A 24977-nucleotide genomic window follows, 5' to 3' on the forward strand; every position below is an offset into this window, starting at 1 on the left:
GGCCTGGAACCACCCTGCCCTCAGACGTCTAGGGGTGACGGTATCTTTACTGTGAGTGAATTCATCATATAATGGTAGAGGGAGAGTCTGAGTTGGTGAGTAGAACCCAAGCAAGCCTTGCCACAGGGAAATGGGATAGAATCTCACTTGAGAAACAAGAGAAAATTTCACAGGGAAATCAGGAGAAGCCACTCTGAGTACAGAGAATGGCACACCCACAAGAGCAGAGGAGGTAGGTCTATGTGGGTACACATTAAGAGTAATAGCAATCTTATTAATTTTTTTTGGTGCTTCGTGTGTGGGGTTGGGGGTAAGGGCAGGAAGTGGTAAATGAGGCCAGAAAAATGAATAGGGAGCTAGTGGGGTGTGGCTTAGTGATGCCTAAGCAAACCCCCCAAGACTCAAAATCCCCAGCACTGTGTAAAGAAAAACGACGACATAAATAACCAAGGGAAGGGCACAAAGGATCCTGAAGGCCAGGTTAGAAATCTTAGGAGTCCAGTTATCGACCATCAGAGAGGAGAGACACAGTAGAATCACAACTACCATTTACTTAAGTTAATTTGGGTCTATAGCCTTTCCCTGCTGCATGCACCCAGTCTCATGTGATATAAGTTCATTTGGCAGGATCATACAGACAAGGAACCGGAAGATGCTGGTGGGAGATCAAGTTTCCATAGAGCACAAAGGATGAAACAGAAAAGACTTCCTATCCAGCAGCCTGGGACACCGAAAGGGTCCTAGAGAAGCCGTACAAACGGAACCTGACGGGACAGATGGAACTAGAGGCCGAGACTCAGAAAGAGGATATCGTTTTGGTTTGGGATGGTGTTCTAGCTGATGTTCTGTTGCTGTGAAGAGACACCATGACCGAAGCAATTCTCATAAAAGAGAGTATTTAACTGGGGGCTGAGTTTTAGAGGCTTAGTCTATTCTCATCATGGTAGGAGTCTGGTGGGAGGGAGGATGACAACAGGCAGGTGTGGTGCTGGAGAAGTAGCTGAGAGCTAATCCTGATTCACTGTGTGTGTGTGTGTGTGTGTGTGTGTGTGTGTGTGTGTGTGTGACAGAGAGACAGAAAAAGAAAGACAGACAGACAGAGACAGACTGAGATTCTGCCATGTGCTTTTGAAACCTCAAAGCTCACCTGTATTGACACCCTTCCTCCAACAAGGCCACATCTCCTAATCCTTGTATTTCTATCAACAAGTTCCACTCCCTGGTGACTAAATGTTCACCTATCTGAGCCAATGGGGGCCATTCTTAGTCACAGTACTATAGGTGGTATTGCTAGTAGGCAATATAAGAAGAGCTGATGGGGGGATGGGTAACACAGAGAAGAACGTGAGATGAATTGTGTGGAGTCTCAGAGGATGGCTGGAAAGGCCGGTTAGAAGGGTCAGGAAGATGCCCATTTTGATGCGAACAATGCCTGAACAGAGGTTAACAGACCAGGAATCACTGAGATTACTGTCTTACTACAGTCTCCCGTCTGCCATGGTATTTTGTCCCACAGTGGCAGTTGTTCATGGTCCTTCAAAGTCCAGAACTGTGAGACAGAAAACTCTAGACACAACTCACAGTTTTTAATCGTGTTCTGCTCTGTCTTACTTGGATGGGAACCATCTGTTTGCCCTGGGTATCCAAGCTGCACAAGTCACTTGGCCTGCAGACCTTTCACAGTTAACTTGGCTACCAGACTCAACACAGTAAGTACAGTTCAATGGCATATTCGGTGGTAGAGGGGACTGACAGCATTCACACAACTTACTTTACGACACGCTGTTAGAACTGCTCTTATTTTGTCATTAGCTATTGCTGCTAACCGCTTACTGTGCCAATGTTTCAAGTTAAATTTTACCATAGATAGGAATGTACTGGAAAGACAGTGCGCGCAGAGTGTGGTTTGAGCTGCGGATTCTGGCACCCGCCAAGAATCCTGGAACACGTCCCTGAGGACAAGGAGGACTTTTATAGTGTGGATGGAGTTCACGTGTTAGAGGTCTTGTCCTCAGGATGGTACTGTTGAGAAATGGTGGATCATTTAAGACGTGAGCCCCAGTAGGAAGAACTGAGGTAGAAGGGGTGGGGGCAGGGATGCTGCCTCTGGAAGAAAATGCCAATCCCTGGAAGTAATGAAAGTCTGAGCTGTATCCTTGACTCTCCCTGTTTCCTGCCTCACTTCCTCTATGCCGTTCTCTTGCCACAGTGATTTACCTTGAAGCACCACCCCAACTCCAGAGCTGGACAGTTGTTAGGGACATGTCCCTCAAGCTACAGCTAAACACACCTGTCTCGTAGGAAATCAGCCTGCTGCAGCTGCCCCGTAGGAAGGAGAAGCTGACTGATACACAGTGGTTGATCAGTGTGACTGTTTTTATTCTGTTTGGGTAAAATCGAAATCTATGGAAGGAGGGTCTCCAGGGAAACAAGACAGAGGCCTGCGAGGGAGGGAAGGGATGAGGTCAAGAGAGCCAGAGGGGACCAGACATGCCTTCGTTTGAGATGAGAAGGAAGCCAGTGTGGGTCAGGCTAGGAGAAGCTGAAGCTGACAACAACAGAAGCTCAGAATGAGGTCCCAAGGGCACTGTACGGATGGGAAGCAAACCCCTCTGTTGCTGAAAAGAATTCTGCTCTGTTAGGATGCTGGTGGAGTCCTTATGCACCTCATCATCATGATCACCCAGGAAAGTTAAAACCACAGGTTTCGTGGCCCAAGCTCAGTCTCACTGAATGAGTCTCTCTCTGGTGGAGGAGGGCCAGAGCCTTGAGCTTACGTGTCTTCCATAATTAAGGTAATCAAGCCAGGCGGAGAACCTCCTGAATTAGAATATTCTTTTCTTCTGTTCCCTTTCCCCTCTTCCAACTCTATTTTTGGTAGGACTGAAGAATAAACCTGCTTACAGCACGCTCTCTGCCACTGAGCTGCATATACTCCCCCAGCTACCGTGTCCTCTGTCTGTTTGTCTCTCTGTCTGTCCATTTGTCCATCTGTCAACAGATTTCACTGTGGCATTTTCATGCCTTTTCCATTTCTATTTTTATGTCCCATGTTTTACCCCCTCCTACCCTCCAGGTCTTCTTTAAAGCTTCTTTCCTCCTTCTAGTTTCCTGGCCCCTAACCATATTCACTCCAACATGTAGACACATACAGGCACACACACATGCACACAGAGATACACACATACATACACACAGACACACATACACTCACCCACACAGAGACACACACATACATGGACAGACACAGACACATACATACATGCGCACACACACGCGCACACACATACACACACACACGTACATCACACATACATACACAGACACATACATACATAGACAGACACAGACACACATAACACACCCACAAACATACATGCACACACAGAGACACATACACCCCCCTACACACACATACACCCATACATACATGCATACACATATACACACATACACTCCCCTATACCCCCCTACACACATACATACATGCACATACACAGAGACACAAATTAGAATACAGGATCTGCTCATGATAGAGGGATGTGGTTATCGTCTTTCTGGGTCTGGGGTGTCTCAATATAATACTTTTCATACATACTCACTTTTCCTGCAGATTTCCTAATTTTATTTTTCTTCATGGCTTAAGAAATATAATATATAATTCTATTATATATTTACCACATTTTAATTATCCACTCATTATCTGATGAGTGTCTAAGCTGATTTCCTTTCCTTTTTTGTTTCTTTTTATTTCAAGATAGAATGTCACTAAGTTGCCTTGAGTTCATTACATAGCCCTGGTTGGCCCTGAACATGCAATTCCCTTGTCTCAGTAACTTTAGTAGTTGGCATGACAGGATTGGACTGAGCCATGATTTTTTTTTTTTTTTTTTTACCGTGAATATATATCACATTACAGGAGCAGGAAATGATATACCTGTTGTTAGAGATGGGATCTTCCCATGCTTAGGCTGGTGTCTTAACTCCTAGGCTCAAAGCAATCCTCCTGCCTCAGCCTCCTGAGTAGTTAGGGCCAAAAGCATGTGCCACCACTGTCATCTTGATTAATTTTGATTTGATTTATTAATATTTCATTTTATTTATTCAGCTATTCACCCACGCAGTGTGCATGTGTGTGTGGGTGTGTGTACATGGATGGCTATGTGCACCTGTGTGTGTCAGACAGAGCAGAAGTCAGAGGCTAAAGGTGGATATCTTCCACTCTCCACCTTATTTTGGGGACAGGATCACTCTTACTGAACTTGGACTTGGGGCTCACTGTTCTGGCTACCTTGGCTACCCAGTGAGCTCCAGGGATCTTCCCAGCTCAGTGTGTCTCACCACTAGGCTACCACACCTGGTTTTTATGTAGGTGGCTGAGAATTTGAACTCAGGCCCTTAAGCTGGACTGCAAGCACCATACCCACCCAGCCATCTCCTTATGCCAAAATATTTTTCAAAGGTTATCAAAGGTCTGGGATGCAGCCTGTTTATGATGCGTAGCCAAGAGGTTGGATGGAGGAAATCCTCTTTGGCTGGGGCACACCCAGGTGCCAGCAAAACTGGCCATCAGCTCACCTGGCAACTTTCTTTGGTCATCTTTCCTTTTAAAACTGTACTTGTTTCTTGCCGACTGCCATAGGCTAGCCATGTGGCTCTCTGTCCCTGTGGTTTCCATCAATCTCTGGCTGTCAGGAGAGAGACTGGCTTTGGGAACTTGTTGAAGTCTTTGTAGTGGCGTGCAGGCAGAATGGCACGGTTCTTTATCTGATCCAGTCACACCATTCCTTTAAAAGAGCTTGTAAGGTATAGGCCAAGAGGAAAGGCAGAAGAGATATGATGGTTTTTATTTTAGAAATTAGAAGGCACCTTATCTGGAAGGCCTATAATGAATTTGGTCGATCTCATGTATCGTCAGCCTTTTCTTCCCCCAGCTAAGATGAAGACGCCAAGTCCTAGAAACAGGAGGCCCCTGTGCAGTTGCCTGGCTTTAGGAATCTACAAGGGCAGCCCTTGAAAATCGTCTCCAACACACAGACTCTTGTCTCTCACACTAAATAAAAACATGATACAGTGTCAAGGCCACAATTCTAATGCTGCCATGTGTTAAACTGTAGTTCATGGCACAGACAGAAATGGACAGAAACCATCCACCTTCCCCTCACATTAGCACGTGCAACAGCCAGCACAAACCTGCAGGCTGCGCTTCACCCAGAGCGGCCCGTTCTTGCAAGACTGAAGATAAACCAGTAATGTGAAATGACTCTTACCCTGTTTAAGGCTTGATCCAGCTGTGGCTCAGCAGGTCAGAACCTAGCACACGTGATTTAAATAAAGCGCTACACATTCCAACCATCCTTCTCCCCCACTCACAGTTAAAACTCCATCTCCCAGGAACAGCATCAAGTCTGTGACGTGCAGATGAAGGCAAGAGGTTTCTTGACTAGAGGACTTTGTCTGGTTAGAGACAAAGGACAAGCAAACAGTCCCGAGCTGTCAGTTAATATTTTTAACTCGAAAGAAAGAAAAATCCGTCTTCTCGCCTCACAGCCAATCTGTGTTTTTCAAACAGGGCAAATTCCTCTCCATATCAAGTGTCAGATCGGTTTCTGCTTTTTAGCACAAGACAAATAAGAAGTTATCCACGAAGTTTCAAGGGCATCTTAGAAACGAGAGCTGAAGTTAGTACCTTTCCTTGCTATCCAATTGGCAGAGCATCTTGCAGGAAAGACAAAACCTGCAATTAATAAACCGAGTCCCAGGGTTTCAGGATCTTCACATTCCACATCCTCCCTTCCTGGATAAGTGGAGCCTCACAGACGCAAAGAACAGGCTCAGGCTCTCGCTCTCTCTCTCTCTCTCTCTCTCTCTCTCTCTCTCTCTCCCTCCCTCCCTCCCTCCCTCCCTCCCTCCCTTTCTGCCCCCTGCCCCAGCCAATATTCAGGCTCAAGACTCCACGAAACAGATATTTTCCATTCTATGACCTCAGTTTTAGGAATGCTTTTCTTCTTCTTCTTCTTCTTCTTCTTCTTCTTCTTCTTCTTCTTCTTCTTCTTCTTCTTCTTCTTCTTCTTCTTCTTCTGAATCTAGTTATTTTACTTGGCAGCTCTCCAGCTTTCTTTCTTTCTTTCTGTCTCTTTTTCTACCTCTCTTTCCCTCTCCACTTATCATTCATTCCTATTCATCAGTGCTTTGAAGACACTCGAGTCAAGAGTCCATGTGATGTCTGCAGGGTGTTAGAATTAGTAAGTGAAACTAATGGGATTTCCCACTAAATTTGAATTTTATGTAAACAACAAATAATATTTTTGCATATGTATGCCCTAAATGTTACACAGGACACACACTGAAAATTATTCCTTGTTTATCTGAAATTCAAATTGAACTAGGTGTCTTGTATTTTATCTGGCATCTCTACTCAGAGGTTGAAGAGAGACATCTATTTACACCTCCCAGAGGAGGGGAACTTTCCGACCGACAGTCCTCCTGAATGCTCCTGGCCTCGGAAGCTCTCCACAGCTTCCCTTTATTTTAACTGTGGCCTACACGCTGGAATGCGAGCTCCCCAGGGCAGAGAGTAGCATGGCATGGACAGAGTCCAGCGGAGGCGCTAAGGTCTCACTCAGCACCACCCAAGGTCAGCACTTGCGCAAATGCATCTCAGGTAACAACAGACCCCAGTGCAGCTCCCAACCATGCAAGCCTAGCTCTGAGCTGATGATTTAGTCAAGCACTAAACATCAGTTTGGAATCTTCTCTGCTCAGTACTTGTTCAGAGGCACTTGGCATGATCAGTAACAGTGATGATTAGAAACTCTGGTTATTTAGAGACACATTGATATTCATCGTCTTGGGAATATGCTGAAGTCTAGTGGCCAGGACAGGTCATCTACAGAGGTGTCCTGAAAAGCATGGCTCCAGGAGTCAAGCCAGGCCAAATCCTGGCTCAATCACAAACCTCTCATGCGTGGATGCCTGTGCTGAGAAGGTCCCCACCCCAAGAGTGTAGAAATGACATGGGCAAAGTACTCAAGAGTGATCAGTAATCCTGGGGCATGGGCTCAGATTGCCCAACTCACACTGAAAAGGGAGGCAAGAGGCACAAAATAGGGAAAACTTCATTTTTGAAGATGGCTCATAAAAAGAAATTTTGCCTTGTGGTCAAATGAATGATTTTTCCTCAAATCTATAAATACCTTCCGTTCATATTTTCTATGTATACTGATTTGAAAAGATATTTTCAGAGTATATAGCTTCTGAAAATTTTGAAATCCCTGAGGGCTAGGGATGGCTCCGTGGATAAGGGCCCAGGCTGCTTTTCCAGTGGTTAGTTCCCAGCACACATACTGTGGCTTACAACTGCATGTTACCCCAGCTCCAGGAGATCTGACGCCCTCTCTGGCCTTTCTGGGCACTGCATCCACATGGTGCCGAGACATACATGCAGGCAAACATGCATATGGACAGTAAAATGACAAAACAAAACAAAATCCAACAACACTGGTCTGTCTATTGCATGTGTACATGTGTTCGCTGGGCTTCTACTTCTTCTATAAAATGGAGGTGCTATGTCTACTCTGAATTGCTGTGAAGATTCTGAGCTACCTCACCGCCCTCGAGGCTTCAGTTCACACTCGTTTAAATAACACAACTGGTCCATGCACTTAGCATAAGTATGCCAACCTGTGGTCACTAAATACTTGCTTTTATTGTCTGAATGCTTGAAATTCCATACAGTCCTTCTTTTTAAATATGCAAAGTATTGAAAAAGAAAACAACCTAAAAAGGTGAGCGTAGGTAGGCATATGTGTAAAATTTCGGTCATCAGCCCTAACCATATACTTCAACCATGTCAGACTAGAGGCAGAAGCGGGTAACTCTCTATGGTAGAACCTTAGCTTCAGCGGCCAGCACATTTTACATTCTCTGTGAGATCTGGGAGGCATGGCTTCACTGTGGTGGCCTGTGCCAGCAGCAGAGGCCCTCTGAGGTGAGCAGGTGGGCTGAGGTCGGGAACCCACTTGCTGGGGGAGAATTCCAGACTTCTGCTTGGTTCTGCCCACACTGTGCAGGCTCCGGAAGGGCAGGCACTAAGACCTGGGGCCCGGCTTTCCCTGTATCCTCACAGGCCCTCCAGAAGCCGCTCTCTTGTCAGTAGGTGGGAGATGAAGACTGGAAGATATTTTTAGGGAACTATCAGCCCTTTGTTTAGAAATGGCATTTCTTCCTTAAGGACTGCTCTTCTCTTCAGAGGTCTCCTGTGCCAGGCCACAGACCTAAAGCAGTGCCTGTCAGCGGCTCTGGAGCAGGGCAACAAGCCAGACTCCTGGTGCTGCTGGCGCCAACTGTGAAGCCTCAGGGAGCCAGCTCACTACTTGGTGATACAGTGTAGCAATACACCTCAGCCAGCTGCCCAGTGGACTGAATGCAACAATGTATCCAGTTGAGCGTCTGGCACAGAACAGGTGTTTAATCTGGGGAACTATCTCAGGTGCCAGGTGTACAGATAGGGTACCTGTGATAAGGTGCAAGGGTGGATTCAGTTTGTAACCACTTCAGCTGTGCATTTTAGAGGTTCCCATTTTAGACTGTGTGGAAGAGAGAACAAATTCAGCTCACAGTGATCCACTGTAAGAGAAAGTGCACAAAATGCCCAGTGAATGTGTTCCAATCATTGCTGGGTTCTTCTACCAATTTATTTACTTGTACAAGGACTTTGGCACTGTGTAAATACAATGTTTTGAATGCCAGGGAGGCTCCTACAAACAAGCATGGAGAGGAAGCTGTGGGGAAGGCAGGGCTGTGCCAGGAGAAAACAAAACCAATCCATTAATGTCAGGCGATATTTACTGTCAGTAACAGTCAGTAAATGTGGTAACAAGAAACAGATTCCTTCTCCAGCAAAACGTCTCCTCCAAAAAAGGGGGGAAAGAAGTTAGCAACTGCTGAGGTCACTGAGAACACAGAGCACCTGAAGCTTGCCAGGACAGGCTCTGTGGACTGTAAGGGCTCATGCCTTCTTCTAGAACCTGTGGGTTGCAACTCCATTCTTGGTCAAACGACCCTTTCACTGGGGACCCTTAAGATCACCAGAAAGCACAGATATTTACATTACAATTCCCAACAGTAGCAAAATTACAGTTATGGAGTAGCAATGAAACTAATTTTGTGGTTGGGGGTCACCACAACATGAAGAACTGTATCTCCTTCAGAAAGGGTCACAGCAGTAGGAAGGTTGAGAACCACTGCTCTAGAGACTGTCCACTGTAAGCACAAGCTCGTCACTAGCTGTGTATGTGGTCTTTTTAGGGGTCACTAGAAACTTCCCCATACCACACAGGGCCCTAGCAGCTCCATCACAAGCCTGTGACTAGATCCTACAACCTTCTGGGCTTCAGTCCTTTAACTGAAAATATGTGGGTCCAATGAAGACACTTCTGAGTCCCCTGGGGTGGGTCTTAGGGCTGTATACAGGTCCATTCTGTTTCAGCTCTGTGCAGAGCAAGGGCTTGGGAGATGGCCCAATGGATAAAGTACTTGTGTAAGTGTGAGAGGCTAAGCTGTAATACCCAGAACTCAGGCCAAGCTGGAGGCAGGAGCAGACATCTGTAATCTCAGCGCACCTAGTGAGAGATGGGAGGCAGGTTCAGGAGAATCCTTGGAAGTCTTCTAAGGAAACCAAGTCTTTACAGGCTGGCCAGCCTTGCATAGGCAGGGCAAACAACAGCAGGGAAGAGAAGTAGGAGGCCGTAGAGAATCAAACAGAGGACATGGGAATGAACTCTTCCATTTTGCTTCCAACCAGGTGTAGGATCACAGAAGACATAGTTTCTAGTCTTGTTCTGGAAGGGCAAACCTTATTGGCTACATGAACAGGAGAGTTGAATCAAGGTGGTCTAACAGCCCACCCCCCTCTTGGGCCTCTTGGATGACAACCCTGGCATCTCTTCTCCACCAGCCATGCTGACTATGCCGTGTGTGTAGGCTGCTCATGGCAGCCTCTGAGAGATTCCCCCCTCATTCCTTCACAGACCTGCATCTACCTTGGGTTTCTGTATGATGTCTGAAGGGGTCTGGGGGTGCTTATTTTTCATCCTTGGTATTTGAGAGTGGGGGAAACAGGATCTGGCCAGCCTTTTCCAGCAAGGGCTGTTTCGTTAGCTTTATCAGCTCTCTAGCTAACAGGGTCTTGGCAAATCACTTACACAGATACAGAGAAGAGGTCTCCAGGGACAGACACCTAATAAGCCAAAAGATCGGACACAATTCATCATTTTACACACGAATTGCCACAGCCAAAATAAATACCACCACGGTTTCAAGTTTCTCAGTGAAAAACAAAATCTTTTTTCTTTTCTTTCTTTCTTTTTTTTCCCCTTGGGGGGGAACCATTTTCCAATAGACTTTGATCAACTTCCAGATGCTATTAGCTGACCAGTTTGTGTAACCCGATTATTAAACGCATATGCATCAATGACATGTTTCATGATATGTTGAACAATCATTTCCTCCGTTCTTAACATTTTTAAGGTAATTCTGCAATGAGCATGGAAAATTTCCACCCCGTTCCATCCTTGAACAAGCTGCCCCTTATGGCTCAACAGCATGCTGCACACAGGCATGGCAGGCTCAGCCAGACCGACTCTTCCCTAGCCAGCAATGCCCACACCAGGCCAGATGTTTTTAAGGGAAGTCATGGAAGCATTGGTCTTCAGCCTCTCCAGGCCATGCATGCTCTCTGAAGTGAGGCAAAGCCCTTGCATATGGTCCTGCCCCATGGAGGCTTGAGGAAGGGTTTGTTTTGGGCATCACCCATGGACTACACTGATACTGGATCTTTCTTTTCTTAGTCCTGGCCTTACTGGAAAACCTTTAAAAAAAAAAACTTTGTGTTAGTTTGTCTTTAATTCCTTGCATTGTTTCTAAGTTCTCTACTTGTTTAAAGGACAAACTAAGCATCTAATGAAGCTCTGAATGGCCACAGAGACAGGGCTGTTTTCAAGCTTTTATTCACCATAAATACTCTTCTAATGGCAATAACGATGAGTTATCGGGTGCCAGCTTGGTAACAGGCATTTTCCATATATTACCTTTGGAAGAAGGAACATTTCATTGGTCGCTGCAATTTAGTCCAGCTTATAATAACTTCCAACTCCATTTTGGTTATTATTATTTTTTCTTCTTAGGAGTTTAACCCTTTTGTTTAATCCCATCACCTTGACTGATGAAGGCCATTTATAATCTGCATTCTCCCAAGGCACACTTACTCTGGCCAATTGAGGGGCATCCACAAATGTAAAGGGACACTCCCTTGGGGTTTTGTTTTCAAGCCCGAGCCGTGACCTTTGACACTCCTCATGGCTGGCAGGCCTCCAAAATGGCCAGCTCAGCAATCAGCCTAACTGTGGGCTTTGCAGGGTCTTGGAGATTTCCATCTGGCCATTATTCCTTGGAGGGCTATCTAGTGGTAATCTGGCACTTCATCTTCAGGCATTACAGTAAGGCTTATTCTTCCCAGGATCGCTGCCATCTCTGAAGGAGCACCCGTGGCCCTGAGACAGCAGCAGTGGACACTAGCTATGAACTTTGTGCCTATGACTGAGGTCTAGGCTTCAGGTCCTGTCTTCACCACTTAGTGTATTACAGCAGAAGAAGATGGTTACTGTCGCTGCATACCATCACTGCCACTTGCCCAGTGTTGTCAGCCATTTTTACTTGACTCATAAAAATGAGGACATAGCTGTGTTCCACAGTGGCTTTGTGTTTCCCTTGGATGAGTATAATTAGTGACACAAACCCTTTCATCTGCCTAGTGTCCATTTGCATATCTTCTCTAGGATCCTTGAGGGTTTTGCCCACTTTAAACTGTTTGTTGTTTATTTATGGGCTTTCCCAGAGTACCTTACATATTCTGGATATGTCATTTGCCAGATTATAGACTGCAGAAGTATTCAAACTTTTGGACTGCCCTTTCCTTCTGATGAAATAGGTTCCTTTTGATACAGGTAAATTTATTAAGATTTTTCTTTCTGTTGTCTGGTATTATAATTTCTCTAGAGAACGTCTATTTTCAGGCAGTGAAGGCGCTGCCCTTTAATTTTCCCTAGAAATTCTGTCATCTTGAGTTTATTCTGAGGTCTATCACCTGTCTCTGCAGCTGAATGAAGGAGACTCAGCCCCTCACTAGCTGCCTTGGTATTGTTTGGTGAAAGGCTTTCTTTTCCAGCCAGCCTGCTTTGCTATGTGTGCAGAAAGGCAACTGTGCCCATGGCTGTCCTGTGCCCACAGCTGTCCTCGACTCCTGTCTTATTCCACTGCTGTGTCTACTTTAAGTCAGTGCTACACCTTCTTGTTACTTTAAGTCAATGCTACATTGTCTTGCTGCTTTAAGCCAGTGCTACCAGTCTTGTTACTTTAAGTCAGTACTATACCATCTTGTTGCTTTAAGTCAATGCCAGACAGTCTTGTTGCTTTAAGTCAATGCTACACAGTTTTGTTGCTTTTATGATTAAGTTTTGAAATTGGTTATTTATTCAGGGATGCCCTTGCTCTTCACCAAGACTCTTACCAATACCATCTAGGTTCTCTGCTTTTGGGTTATTCCCCCTTCATGTTTATGTGTGTTATTTCCTTTTCTAGTCCTATAAGACTGACTAGAATCTCTAGTAGAATGCTGGACAGGAGTGGATGGACACCAACCACATACAGTATTGATGATTTTAGGAGGAAAACATTTGGAACACTACTTTTAAATATGCTACTAGAAGCAAGTCTTAATTTTGTATATATCCCCGTCATCAGATTAAAGGTTTCCCAATAGTCATAGTTAGCTCATTTAAAAAAAAAATATCGTGTATGGGAGTTAACATTTTTATCATGTATGTTTGCTGTGCCCAGTTAGATCAATTTCTTGTTCATTTATCATTATACTAACATATACACACACATATATATATAAAGCAATATATATAAACAATATATTAACATATATATGTGTGTGTATGTGTTATATTCATTTTTCAAGACAGGGTTTCTTTGTGTAGCTCTAGCTGTCCTGGAACTCACTCTGACGATAAGGGTGACCTCAAATTCAGAGATGTGCCTGTCTGCCTCTGCTTCCTGAGTGCTAGGATTAAGAGTGTGTGCCACCCCTGCCCAGAATATTAGTTCATTTTTAATGTTAAAGCAAACATATACTTTTGTAGTAAATCTTACCAAGTCATAGTAAATTATATTCCTTTTAAAAACACTTGATTGGGTACGTTAATACCTTAAGTATTTTGCAAAACATTTTATAACTGGTTTATAACTTTCTTTGTAAGACTTAAGGCCGGTTATGGTGTCAGAGTTACACTGGTCTCAAAACATGAATTTCTTTTTCCTCCAGGTTCCCCTGGAGTTGGAGTTAGAAGTGGTTTTGAGCCACCTTGATGTGGGTGCTAGGACCTGAAGCTGGATCCTCTGAAATAGCAGTAGGTGCTCTTAATTACCCCTCTCTTTCTAACGGCTTGACATTAGAAACAAGCCAATGGTGTCAACCTTGGTCTTCCCCCAGAAGAAAGTAAAACTGCAAATTCCTGCTCTCCTCAGCCTTTCAATGACTTCCAGATATTTCCATCAACTGCTCCTTTCCTTCCTGTTCACGCACAGCTGCATCCTAACTGCACATGTGAGGTACTCTTTAATGCAAAGATTATTTAGAAATGCTATTTCACTTCCCGATGCTGAGATTTAAATGATATGCTATCACTCCTGACGTAGAATACAGTTACTTTGTGTGATCATGGAGCACGAGCTATGGAGTTTTCACACTCTGAAGCTTCTTGGTATTTCATTTCCATGGCTCAGAATCCAGCCAGCCTTGACTGGTGTCTCTCTGCCTCGGGAAAGACTGCATTTGCATTTCTTGGTGATGCATAGTACACACACTTAAGGCAAAGTGGCTGCTCAGGTACACACATTCCACAGACTCTAATAGTTCACTTATTTTTCTACTAGTTACTATAAAAAGCTGTGTTAAAATCTACCTATGACACTAGTCTAGTCAGTTTTTGTCATGACGTTTGAGTTGGCCAGTAATACATACTTATGAATATCATATCTTCTTCTTTAACACTAGGAAATGTCCTTTTTCTTTTTCTTTTTCTTTTCTTTTCTTTTTTTTTTACTTAAACAAAAAAGGGAATTTATTGGTTCACATAACTGAAAAGTCCAGGTGATGTACTATTAGCTTCAGGCACAGTTGGATACAGGGGCATGAATGTGGTCATCAGAACTCAAGTCTCTTCCTCTTTTGGCTCCAGGAAATGTCCTTTTTCTAGTACCTTATAATGATCATGTCCTTTTGTCTTAAAGACTATTTGGCAGCAGTATTAAGACATTTGCTGTAGTTTCCTTGCATTTGTTATATAAATAGTTTTTTTTTTTTTTTGTCTTGAGGCTTCTATTTATTTGTATACTTGAAGTATAGATTCTGTAGACAATATGCAGTTGTGACTTTATAGCCAGCATAGTATTTTCCCTGTAAAGTGGAGGTTTTAATGTATTTACATTTAACACAGTCTCTGGGGCTGGATTCGCAGTTACTGGCTCCCTATTGGTCACTGGGGCCAGATTCACATTTGCTGGCTCCCTATTGGTCAATGGGGCCGAATTCACATTTGCTGGCTCCCTATTGGTCAGTGGGGCCGGATTCACATTTGCTGGCTCCCTATTGGTCAATGGGGCTGAATTCACATTTGCTGGCTCCCTATTGGTCACTGCTGCGGATTCACATTTGCGGGCTCCCTATTCGTGTCTCCTGTCTTTTGTTCCTGCTCCTTCTGCTTCTGTTAATCTGGTTTTTAAATTTCTGCAGTTGATTTCTGGCTAGGGAAACTCTGCTCAGCACAGTCTGTAATATCCCTGGGCACACACTATGGAGATTTATTTTATAGTCTCAGTTGAGGTTCCCTCCTCTTCAGAGTCTCTAGCCTGTGTCAAGTTCTCCTAATACGAGCCAGCACAGCACTGGATCCCTTGAAGTTGGAGTTATGGGCTGTGAGGTGCTTGGCCTGTGCGCTGGGAACCAAACCCAGGTCCCTGCAAGAGCAGTATGTGCTTTTACCACTAAACGTCTCTCCGGCCCCATGAGTGACTTTACTCTCAAAGCTTGTTCCTTCTGGGCGCAGGGAAATGGAAGTTTTACCCAACACCTCTATGTTGGTGAGATTTGAGCTCTCAACTCCTGGCAGGAGCTGAAGTCTCTGCTCCTTTCAGCTCCTCCTACTTTGCTCACCAGCATCCCCCACCCCCCCGCCCACCTGTGCAAATTAGGAGCCATTAAAGCACCAGTGGGATTGAGATACAGGATTGGGGTGGGGGTGGGGGGAACGCTTACTCTTTTATGAAATGTTTGCCCCTAATGGCCACACAAGGTCACAACTGCATACTTTATCCTCTGACCTCTCAAGCCACTGCAAGTGTGGTTTTTGTCACCGAGTCCCTGCTACCCCTTGTGGATGGCCAAGTGCCCCAAGGGAAGGGGCCATACAAGGGCTCACACAATCCACTTTGCTTCCTTCCCGGATTAAACTTTCTATACTTTGCTTTAAATTGTTAAGGCTCCAGTCTTGCCCGTCCTTGGGAGTGGAATCCGTCTACCATGAGCTTTCCCATTGCTGATGTAACTGAAACTCTTTCACCAGGTATTTATGGTTTTATTTGTGTCTAAATATTAAATGGCTCCTTTCATCTTCTTGAATTCTTGGCTCATTAATCCTGAAGGAAATCTCAGGTATTTTTCCCATTCCTTTGTCCTATCATGCACAGCACACTTACAGCCCAGCATAATTAACAGTGAGGAGGGAAGGCGCTTCCTTAGAAAGTCGGCTTTGTTTATCGAGACAGGATTTGCTGTGTATCTGTGGTTTTCAGCTGGTCTGGAGTGCAGCCTGTAGACCAGGGTTGGCCTTGAACCTGCAATGATCCTCCTGTTTCTGTCTCCCGAGTGCTGGGACTGCAAGTGTGTCCCACCATACCTTGGCCAACTGCAGGCCACAGTTTATGTCCGTCCGCTCAGCTCCCACGGAACTCATAACTTCCCATCGATCTTTCCCAAGCTTGCTCCCTTTGCCCCACCCTCTGACAGCTCTCCACCCTGCTTCTGTTAAATTCTGATGCCTGAGCATTCATGTTCCAAAGTCACCATCACTGAAGGGCTACAGGGGACAGAAATGTCCTCTCCCTGTGTCTAAGGCATGGGAGTCTTAAGCTGTCCATCACACTATATAATCCTACACAGGTGTGTGTGTATAATATTGCACATGAGAGTGTCTACACTACCTGTGTCTAAGGCATGGGAGTCTTAAGCTCCCCACCACAGTGTTCCTCTTGCCTGAGTGTAACAGAAGGTCAGGAAAGTGTTCCAAGAGACTCCAGGCCCACAGTGTCCCTCTTTTAAGGGAGCCTTGTAAACCCAGCTCTGTTTCCGGTGACTTGAGTGGCAACGATGACGCAGACAGCAGAGGAAGGTAGAGGGGGTACCAAGGAATTGATATCACCAGAGGGCTTAAACTTAATGCCTTGCATAACCTACTTAATTTTTATACATTAAAAGAAATAAGGATGGGGGGCAGAAACCAACATCTCAGGGAGTGGATGTAACAGAAATATAACGGAAGGAAGAGGGGATCACTAGCAGTGCATCAAATTGCATGAGTCAGACTGGTGTCTGGTGAGTGAGACTTTAAAATATGTAAAGTTAGGTACAACATTCTGATGGTTTCCCAACATATTTCTGATGCTCTTTTTATCTGTCTGTGAAATGAGACAGATGAAAATTTGTTAGGCATTTCAAAGACTGCTGCTTTCATAATAATCAATCCTCTTATCAAAGAATGACTGAAATACAGCTAACTTACCAACAGCTTACCCTCTAGCTGTATACATGTTTATCCAAATGGTAAGCAAGATGACTAACTTCTTCAGCGACTCTATCCTTTTCAGTTCTTTAGAGTGCCTCCAGATGGCATTAAAACTCTTTCCCCATTATATTCTGAGGCACAATTTAAAATTAGCAACATTTTAATCATTTAGGACTGTCATGTTTACTATTTCTGAGAAAACACAAGGAGGAAAGCCATTAGAACTTTAAAGAGTAATATCCTGAGAAACACAACCTATAGAGATGCCTATTACTAAACATCCAGCCACTTTGTGTAAGGCAGAGTCAGTCTACAGACGGAAAGAGATCTTGGACAAAATAAGAACATGATACTACACTGTAGACTATTGCTGCTGACGAAGGGCACTTCAGGCAGCACTGAGAACACTGATCCAGAAACATAGACAATCCCAAAGTCACTTCTATAATAAAACATGTTCCAGTCTTCAAAAGCAATCAAATTAAACATTTTAATGTGGAAGCCTATGATAGATCATGATTAAACAGTCATGTGTTAGTTTGTGCTTCAGTAGTGATAGGTATTGGTATATGAGATGCTGATGATGATGATGATGATAATAATAATAATAATTAATAACATTATTACTTGACACTGGGCATGGACTCAGTGGCCTGGAACTCACCAAGTAGGCTAGACTGGTTGGCTGCTGGGCCCCACGGATCTGCCTACCACTGCCTTCCCAGTGCTGGGATTATAAGCATAAGCCACATGCCCCAGCCAAGTGTTTCACTGACTGAGTCCTGGTACCTGAATTAGATATCACATTAACCATTAAAAACATACTTATGTTCTTTCAAGTCTGAGGGAAAAAAGATTGGAACTAAGTGTCTTTTTCTCATCTTTAAAAAACACTTTACTTAAAAACATCACTGAACTCTTGGGATCTCGGCGATATTTATAGTTGGGTTTGTCACATATTTCGGAGGTGGGACTGTGGATGTCAGGCAGGCTTTTTAAGTGACTTGGGTACTTCACAGTATGTGGCATGCAGGACAGAATGTCTCCCAAACACATGTGCAAAGTTCTGCAAATCTTATGTCAGTGTTAAAAGTCTCCAGCCAAATTTTAAAGGGCTCATCTCCATTCTCTCCAGTCCGCATTCTCCAGTCTAATTATATTTCTACTTTATAAAGAAGAACATTTGCATTTGCACGATCCCTTTTCTATGCTAAAGCAGGAAAAAACTCAAAATGCGTCTGTATCCGAAAGCATTTAAAAAGACATTATCATGAAAAAAGAGAACCATGGGCCTCCTTTCCACTATGATTACCACTATTACAAGATACTTGCACTGTTTCATTTTACAAGGCATATTAAAGAACAGTCATCTCAGAGAGGAACTGGAAAGACACTTACGAAGTGTTCGATGCGCCATTGTCTGGACTCTCTGGCTCCGCATCAGCTTTCTCTTAAAAAGCAAGTGGAGAAAAAACAAAAAAAACAAAAACAAAAAACACCAACATCAGTCTCAGAGTTTTTACGATGTAAGACTAAACATACTTCTATGCTCCTATTAACAAGCTTTCAAAGTGTGCAGCAGGAGGCTTTTAAACATCTTTTATTGTTTGAGAACCGAATGTGAAAAAAACCGATTTCGCTTTGGCAATACAATTGCCCAGGCACAGGGCCCTGAGAAGGTACCAAGGAGCTATTTGCAAACAAGCAGAGACATGGAGTGCAGACCTTGCCAGAAGATGAATATCTTACAATGGAATCAGTTTCTCTCTGCTACGTTTTACAGAAAGTTGAAGGAAATAAACTCATTAGCACTGTACATCCAAGGCACACTCAACTTTGATCCCTTTTGCTAACACGAGCCAAATGGGGTCAGGCTGAATTAGAACTTGGAGAGAATTTCACAAAACTGTGAAGCCATTGTCATGAGATGTTCAAGAATTTTACCCCCTGGACAACTCTGGCAGCAGGTTTTGGGGCTCCCAATAAAAGCAGAACACGATATAAACCAGAAATCTCTTCTGACCATCGGAGAGGCAAGTGAATAAACATTTCTATGCGATGTAGCTATTGGAGATTTAGTTTTAGGAGTTTGAAAGTGGTCCAGACTCTTTTCACAACAAGCATAAGGTAATACTTAATCCTGGACCAACTGGCGGTTTGAAATGTGCACCCTCATTTTGTAAGGAGCTCTTCTGGTTTTCTGGCAATGGAAGGGCTGCTCATGCTATGGTATTGCTACAAAGGGCTCTACAGCGCCAACCCAACAGGAAGGGTTGAGGTCCAGGAGATAAGCCAGGGCAGCAGCTAAGCCTCTTTGCATTCATGGCAGGCCTGACACTTCCCAGCATCCTTTGCTTCTGCTTAGCCCCTTTTACCCAGACACTGGACTGTGATATCACTTGTCCTCTATCCGCACTGGCTTGTGGTCATATCGCTTTGGGAACAACCTCCTGGAATACACAATGAATTTATCCCGAAGAATCTGTCCAAACTGAGCTCAAAAGCCTACTCTGTAGTTGCTTGAAGGAGATTAAACAATTTTGAGGAAAAAAAGACGGTTATATATACATAGCTCAGATTTAACTGTGGTGTGTGTCTATATTGTGCCAGAACACTCAGGAGAAGCAGCCAGTCACTAGGTCCAAATCCCATTCATTAAGAAGGAAAAAAAAAAAAGCCACAATACCTACATGACTAGTTTGTGCCCAACCCAGGTGAAACATGTTCAGATAAAAGCAAACACGACAGATGGTGGCTTGCTCTAACACACCGAGTTTTATATTACATTGCATCTTCTGGGCGGAACTGTGGTATGCTCATTTAGGAGACATGTAAGGTCTGGTCAAGGGGCCTGCATGCTGGAAAATAACCTAATTTAGCCCTTTCCAGAATCATATTCCCAGAACAACCACCATTCCTGCCAAAATCCCCAAATACAACTGTTAGCACCTGTGTTATATAAGACAAAATTAAAGGTTTAATTCTTATATACTTTGACTCTCCTCCCTCCCCCAAGTTTAGAGAAATGGGTTACTTTTCCCAGGGAACAGCTGTCAACAGTTACACTGAGGCACCATGACAATGGAGGATATCAGACAGAATCAGCAGCACGAGACAGTAAACATTCCCAACTGTTCCTGTCAGAAAGCAAGGAATCATTATAAGATAAAGGAAGACCTCATTCGGGCATCTCCATGAATGTTTTACCTTGACCAATAATCCTGCCAAGGAGCCAGGCTGAGAGGACCCAGGTTGGATTGCACGTGGGCTCCAGGGACTGGAGGTGTTGTGGACTGGCTTCAGCGTGGGCACAAAGCCACAGCTCATTATCTCTGCTCTTAGCAGCATTTATGTTGTGGCAACAGGGCAAACAGAAGAGGTTTGGACGAATAGGAGGGATAACAGGGGCCAAATGGGACACGCACAACAGAAGTCTGATAGTGGGTGTTCTCGGCAACCTCGGTGCCAAAGGGACTGGCACTTTCTGGGGAGAAGCAAGGCCCCGATTGAGACAGGAATTGCAGTTTCTTTTCTTTTTCTTTTTCTTGGGGGGGGGGAGAACCCTCAAGCAAATTAAACCCCCAATATCTTTGAGAATTTAGGTGATGCAATTTCTGAAGTCAATTTGAAATGGTCAGGGCACGAGCTACTGAGAATCATCACTGCTTCAACCGGGCCTCCAGGGAAAGTGACAAAGGGTAATCAGAAAGCCTCAGGACCAGGAGTCTGCAGGTGGCTGCTTGTGCCCCACACAAAGGACTCATGGGAGTCAGCTTACATGAGCTCTTGGATGCCACCACTCTCTTGGGGGGGGGGATCTGCATTGCTCATTAAAAAGTAAGGCAGAAGACATACAGGTTGGTCATTTTGCACACGGGAATAGAATTTCAGAGAGGAAAGAGGGAATGGAATCACAGAAAGCATCATACAGATATCTGTGCAAATGCATTAGGATATATGCAAATGTATATAAAGATATTAATCTATACGTTCTACATCTATCTATCACGTGTGTGTGTGTGCCCCATGAGAGTGGGCATGCATACCATAGCAAGTATGTCTGAGGACAATCTCTGGGAGTTGGTTCTCTCCTATCATCTGGGTTGTATGGTAGATCTCAGGTCACCAGGCTTGGTAAGAAGCACTTTTATTCACTGAGCCATCTATCTATCTATCTATCTATCTATCTATCTATCTATCTATCTATCTATCTATCCATTCATCCATATATCTATCATCTATCAATCATCTATCTACCTACATATTATCTATAATCTATGTATCTATTATCTATAATCTATTATCTAGATTATCTATACATACAGATAATCTATTATCTACAGATAATCTACACATATAGAGAATCTCTATATATCTATTACTTATAGATAATATCTATGCATCTGTCTATTATCTATAGATAATCTGTTATCTATAATCTATCATTTCTCTATCATTTCTATATTTCTTCCTTCCTTCCTTCTCCACTGATCCACCCACTCATCATATATTGTATGTGTATGATACACATGTTCTCAGTGTCACATATGTCTTCTGATGCAGTCACTAACATGAAAGTAGAAGACTCTTGGGTCGAGTGCGTCTTAGAACTTTTAAGGTACAGTCACTATAGAGGTGGATAGAATTGAGGCATGAAACAGATCGATCACCTGGCGGGACATTTAAAACATTATAAAGCTTCCTTTATAAGTGATTACACACACTGAGGGCTCCTGTGTGCCTGGTATTCTGCCTGGTGGAAGTAAAGATAAAAAAAAAAAAATAATCTGATTCCCATTCTTTCAAGTGCCCTGCTGGGTGTCATGGGAACCATCTTCCTGACAAAGAAGAGTCTGGAAAGGGAATCAAATTGACCTGTGGAGTCCATGGCTTTCTATGCCCTGTTGTCGTTCTGGTTTGATGTCTTATCTTTTTATTTTGAACATGTAGTTGAGTGGAGAGGGAGGAAGGGAAGATCTGAGAGGACTGGGGGTGGGAGAGGATGAAAATGCTCAAAACACACTGTATGAAAAGTTTAAAAATAATGAAAAAGCACAATATAAAGCAAACACCAGTGGGTGAGCGGGGTCTAGTGAGACTGTGATGAACTGTGCCTTGGTTTTGAATTTTTAACTGAAATGTAATAAAAATTACTAAAATCCTAGAAACGGTCCCCGCTGTTAGACATGCGGTGTGCTGAGATTTCTCTCAGAAGACTCAGCCATCCTATGACACTTCTCACAATTGTAGTCATTGTAATTCACGTGCATGGCCGAAGTGCATTTGGGCAAGCAGCGGTGACTTCACCTGCTTCTGTTACTTGTTACCCTGCAATTACTACTCTAAACAATGTATCTGATTTAGATAACATCTACTCCCATTCATGTAATAAACTCTCCCTCCGTAATTTTCCCTAATTCAGTTTTTACTTTTAGAATTTCTTGTACGTATTCATGACTGTAAGCATATTTAATCTTTAATTTCTCACATTAAAAACAAAGTCAAAGATTTATCTGCTCCAAAGAAAAGACAGAACATAATCTTCTATTTATTTCTTGACTAATCTGCTTCTTTTAAGAATAATTCTGTATTTTTATTTAATGTGTGTGGATGTTTTGCCTGCTTGCACATCTGTGCATCAAAGGAGTGAGGTGGCTCTAGAGGAGAGTGCATCAGCTCTCTTGGAAGTGGATAAGGACAGTTGTTAGCTGCCCTGTGGGTGCTGGGAACCAATCAAGTGCTTTTGAATTGAAGGCTGAGCCTCCTCCACAGCCCCTCACCTTCTGTTTTTATACAAAGCACATTGAGGAGGCTCACTCACGGCTCCTTTCCTCCCCCACTTTCTCTCTCAGCTCTGAGCAGCTAAATCTTCCCTTTTATGATGTTAAAATTTAAAATAGTCATATTCTGTTCAATCATAATCATTAACAAACCACCGATGTTAATACGAATTAAGGAATTATTGGATTTGCTTATAGGTCAATTAGAGAAATTACAAAGCAATCATGAGCACTTAGAGTCTAATATGAGTATTAGATAATAATGAACAGGGCAGTGAGGGCTGACCCATGCAGAAGGAGGTCAATGCTCACAAATTTATGCCCAACGCTTTTCACTCTTACATTCCACTGCTCTCTGGGTCAGTTCTTCTCAAGTAAAGGCCAGGCCAATCTTCCTAAAAGATTGCTAAACAGTATGTGAATTTAGTGCACATAAAATGCATATGTAAATGGTTTGGGAACAGTAAAAATTTTTTTAAAAATTAAAATGAACTATGGAAACACCTTCCAGGTGGGAAACAAACAGTAAGAAATGGTCTAGTCCCTCCTGAGGGCCTCCAGTGGGTTCCATCCTCTTTCCTGCCCTGCTGCCAAGTAGCTAGAAAGGGCATTCCAGTTCAACCTTCCTGTTCCTTTCTGGATAGACACACCACCAGGTACACATTCCCTAGTCACTGCGGTCTCTCACTTTATATGAATGGAACTGTACTGCAGTATGTCCTCTGAGACTTACTGTTGACAGTCTTACAATTGGCCACCAGGATGTGCACAGTCTCCTGCTACAGAGGTGTCCTGTGAGGTGTCTGACCGGACGGCTTGTGATAGGCATTTAGACTTTATCTTTGTGAATGATATGTTGGCAAATACTTATGGACACCATTCCAGGAACATTAAGAGCTTTGGCAGGAGGGCTTTCCTGCCCCAGACTGGTAAGTTCAAATTTACGGTCCTTCAAATACCAAAGTGTGGAATGGGAGCTCACCGTGATGCCTGCATGTCTCTGAGAACTAAAGATATGCAGACTTTGTACCGACTCTTCTGTGTCATTTCTTATCACTCATTTTATATTCACCGCAGTGATTCATTGTCTCAATACAAATGGTGAATTTTAAAACACCAATTATAAGCCTAAAATAATAAGATAAAACATCCCAGTAAGCCTTTTACTTCTGTCCTGGTATATTTGACTGAACTATGCTTTTTTTTAATCTTTCAAGAAATGATATTGGCCAATAGTTTCCTTTGACGTTCTCATATTTACTGAGGATATAGATAAGAAACCTCATTACCATCTTCTAAAAGCACACAGTTTTTACTGGCCTCTTAAAAACACTTGAGGTAATTTTTATACACGGTGCAGAGGTAATTTCATCGTTTCTCATTCCAAGTATTTGGCACTAGACACCTGCTTCTCCACACTGACCTACAGAATTAGCCCCAGTGGGACTCCAGTTCTCATGGACTCAGGATCTGTCACCCACCTTCCCCTGCTTTGCTTTCAATACTGATACAGCGAGGTTCAAACTTACCACGCTCATCTTTTGCTCTATAAATTCGAGGCCCAGCTTGCCAACTTCCATATATGCGGAACTTTGAAACTTGAAGGGCACTGTATCTACAGTTCAATGTGTACAGAATGCTAACCTGTACCTTGTAATGCCCATCCCTGATGCCAGGTCGTCTGTAATGTTTCTCGTTTGATAAAACGTCTTAATTAATTCTAATCATTCACCTGTGGGGTTTTCAGTGTTCTATCAATATATTGATGATCGCATCGCTCTGGGAAACAGGTTCGGGGATTTGCACCCTAATGAACACTTTTCCCTTTTTTTAGTTTACAGCTGTGATCAAGGATTCTATCCTGCTGGGTCCATCTGAACTGGCACTTTGGCTGAAGATTTAGAGGGTGAGAGAAATAACGGAACAGAATCAGATAAAGATTCTTCCTTCCAGCCTTGGGTAACCATTCCTGGGAAAGACTTGGTCTTCCATTCCCAACTTGACATTTCACCCTGAATTACATATATTGAATTTTATCTAGTATTTTCTCAATGTCTTAGATTAAACATATTTTCTTTTCATAATTACCCTGGTGAATTACATTAGTATTTGAACAGAATCTAATTTTGAATTACTAGGACAAATAGAACTTCTTAATTATTATACTTTGAGTTGTATTTTATACTTTGCTAGATTTAATTACCAAACATCGTCTTAGGACGCTTGTGTACTAGGATCATTAACAAATTGGTTTACAAGTTTTCTTTCTTGTACAGGTCTTGTCAAGTTTTGA

The 24977-nt window shown here is 43.3% G+C and overlaps 1 protein-coding gene across 4 annotated transcripts in view; it reads right to left on the reverse strand.

Moving 5' to 3' along the window:
* The window catches only part of Aff3 (AF4/FMR2 family member 3), a 448844-nt gene that overhangs the window by 120756 nt on the left and 303111 nt on the right, over positions 1-24977 (reverse strand). For all 4 annotated transcript variants that reach the window (XM_021197941.2, XM_021197940.2, XM_029538747.1 and 1 more), the window contains one exon: positions 18303-18354. In XM_021197941.2, coding sequence (XP_021053600.1) covers positions 18303-18354 — 52 coding nt within the window. The remainder of the gene's footprint in view (positions 1-18302; positions 18355-24977) is intronic.

This window comes from Mus pahari, chromosome 5 (genome assembly GCF_900095145.1).
Source record: "Mus pahari chromosome 5, PAHARI_EIJ_v1.1, whole genome shotgun sequence".
NCBI lineage: Eukaryota > Metazoa > Chordata > Mammalia > Rodentia > Muridae > Mus > Mus pahari.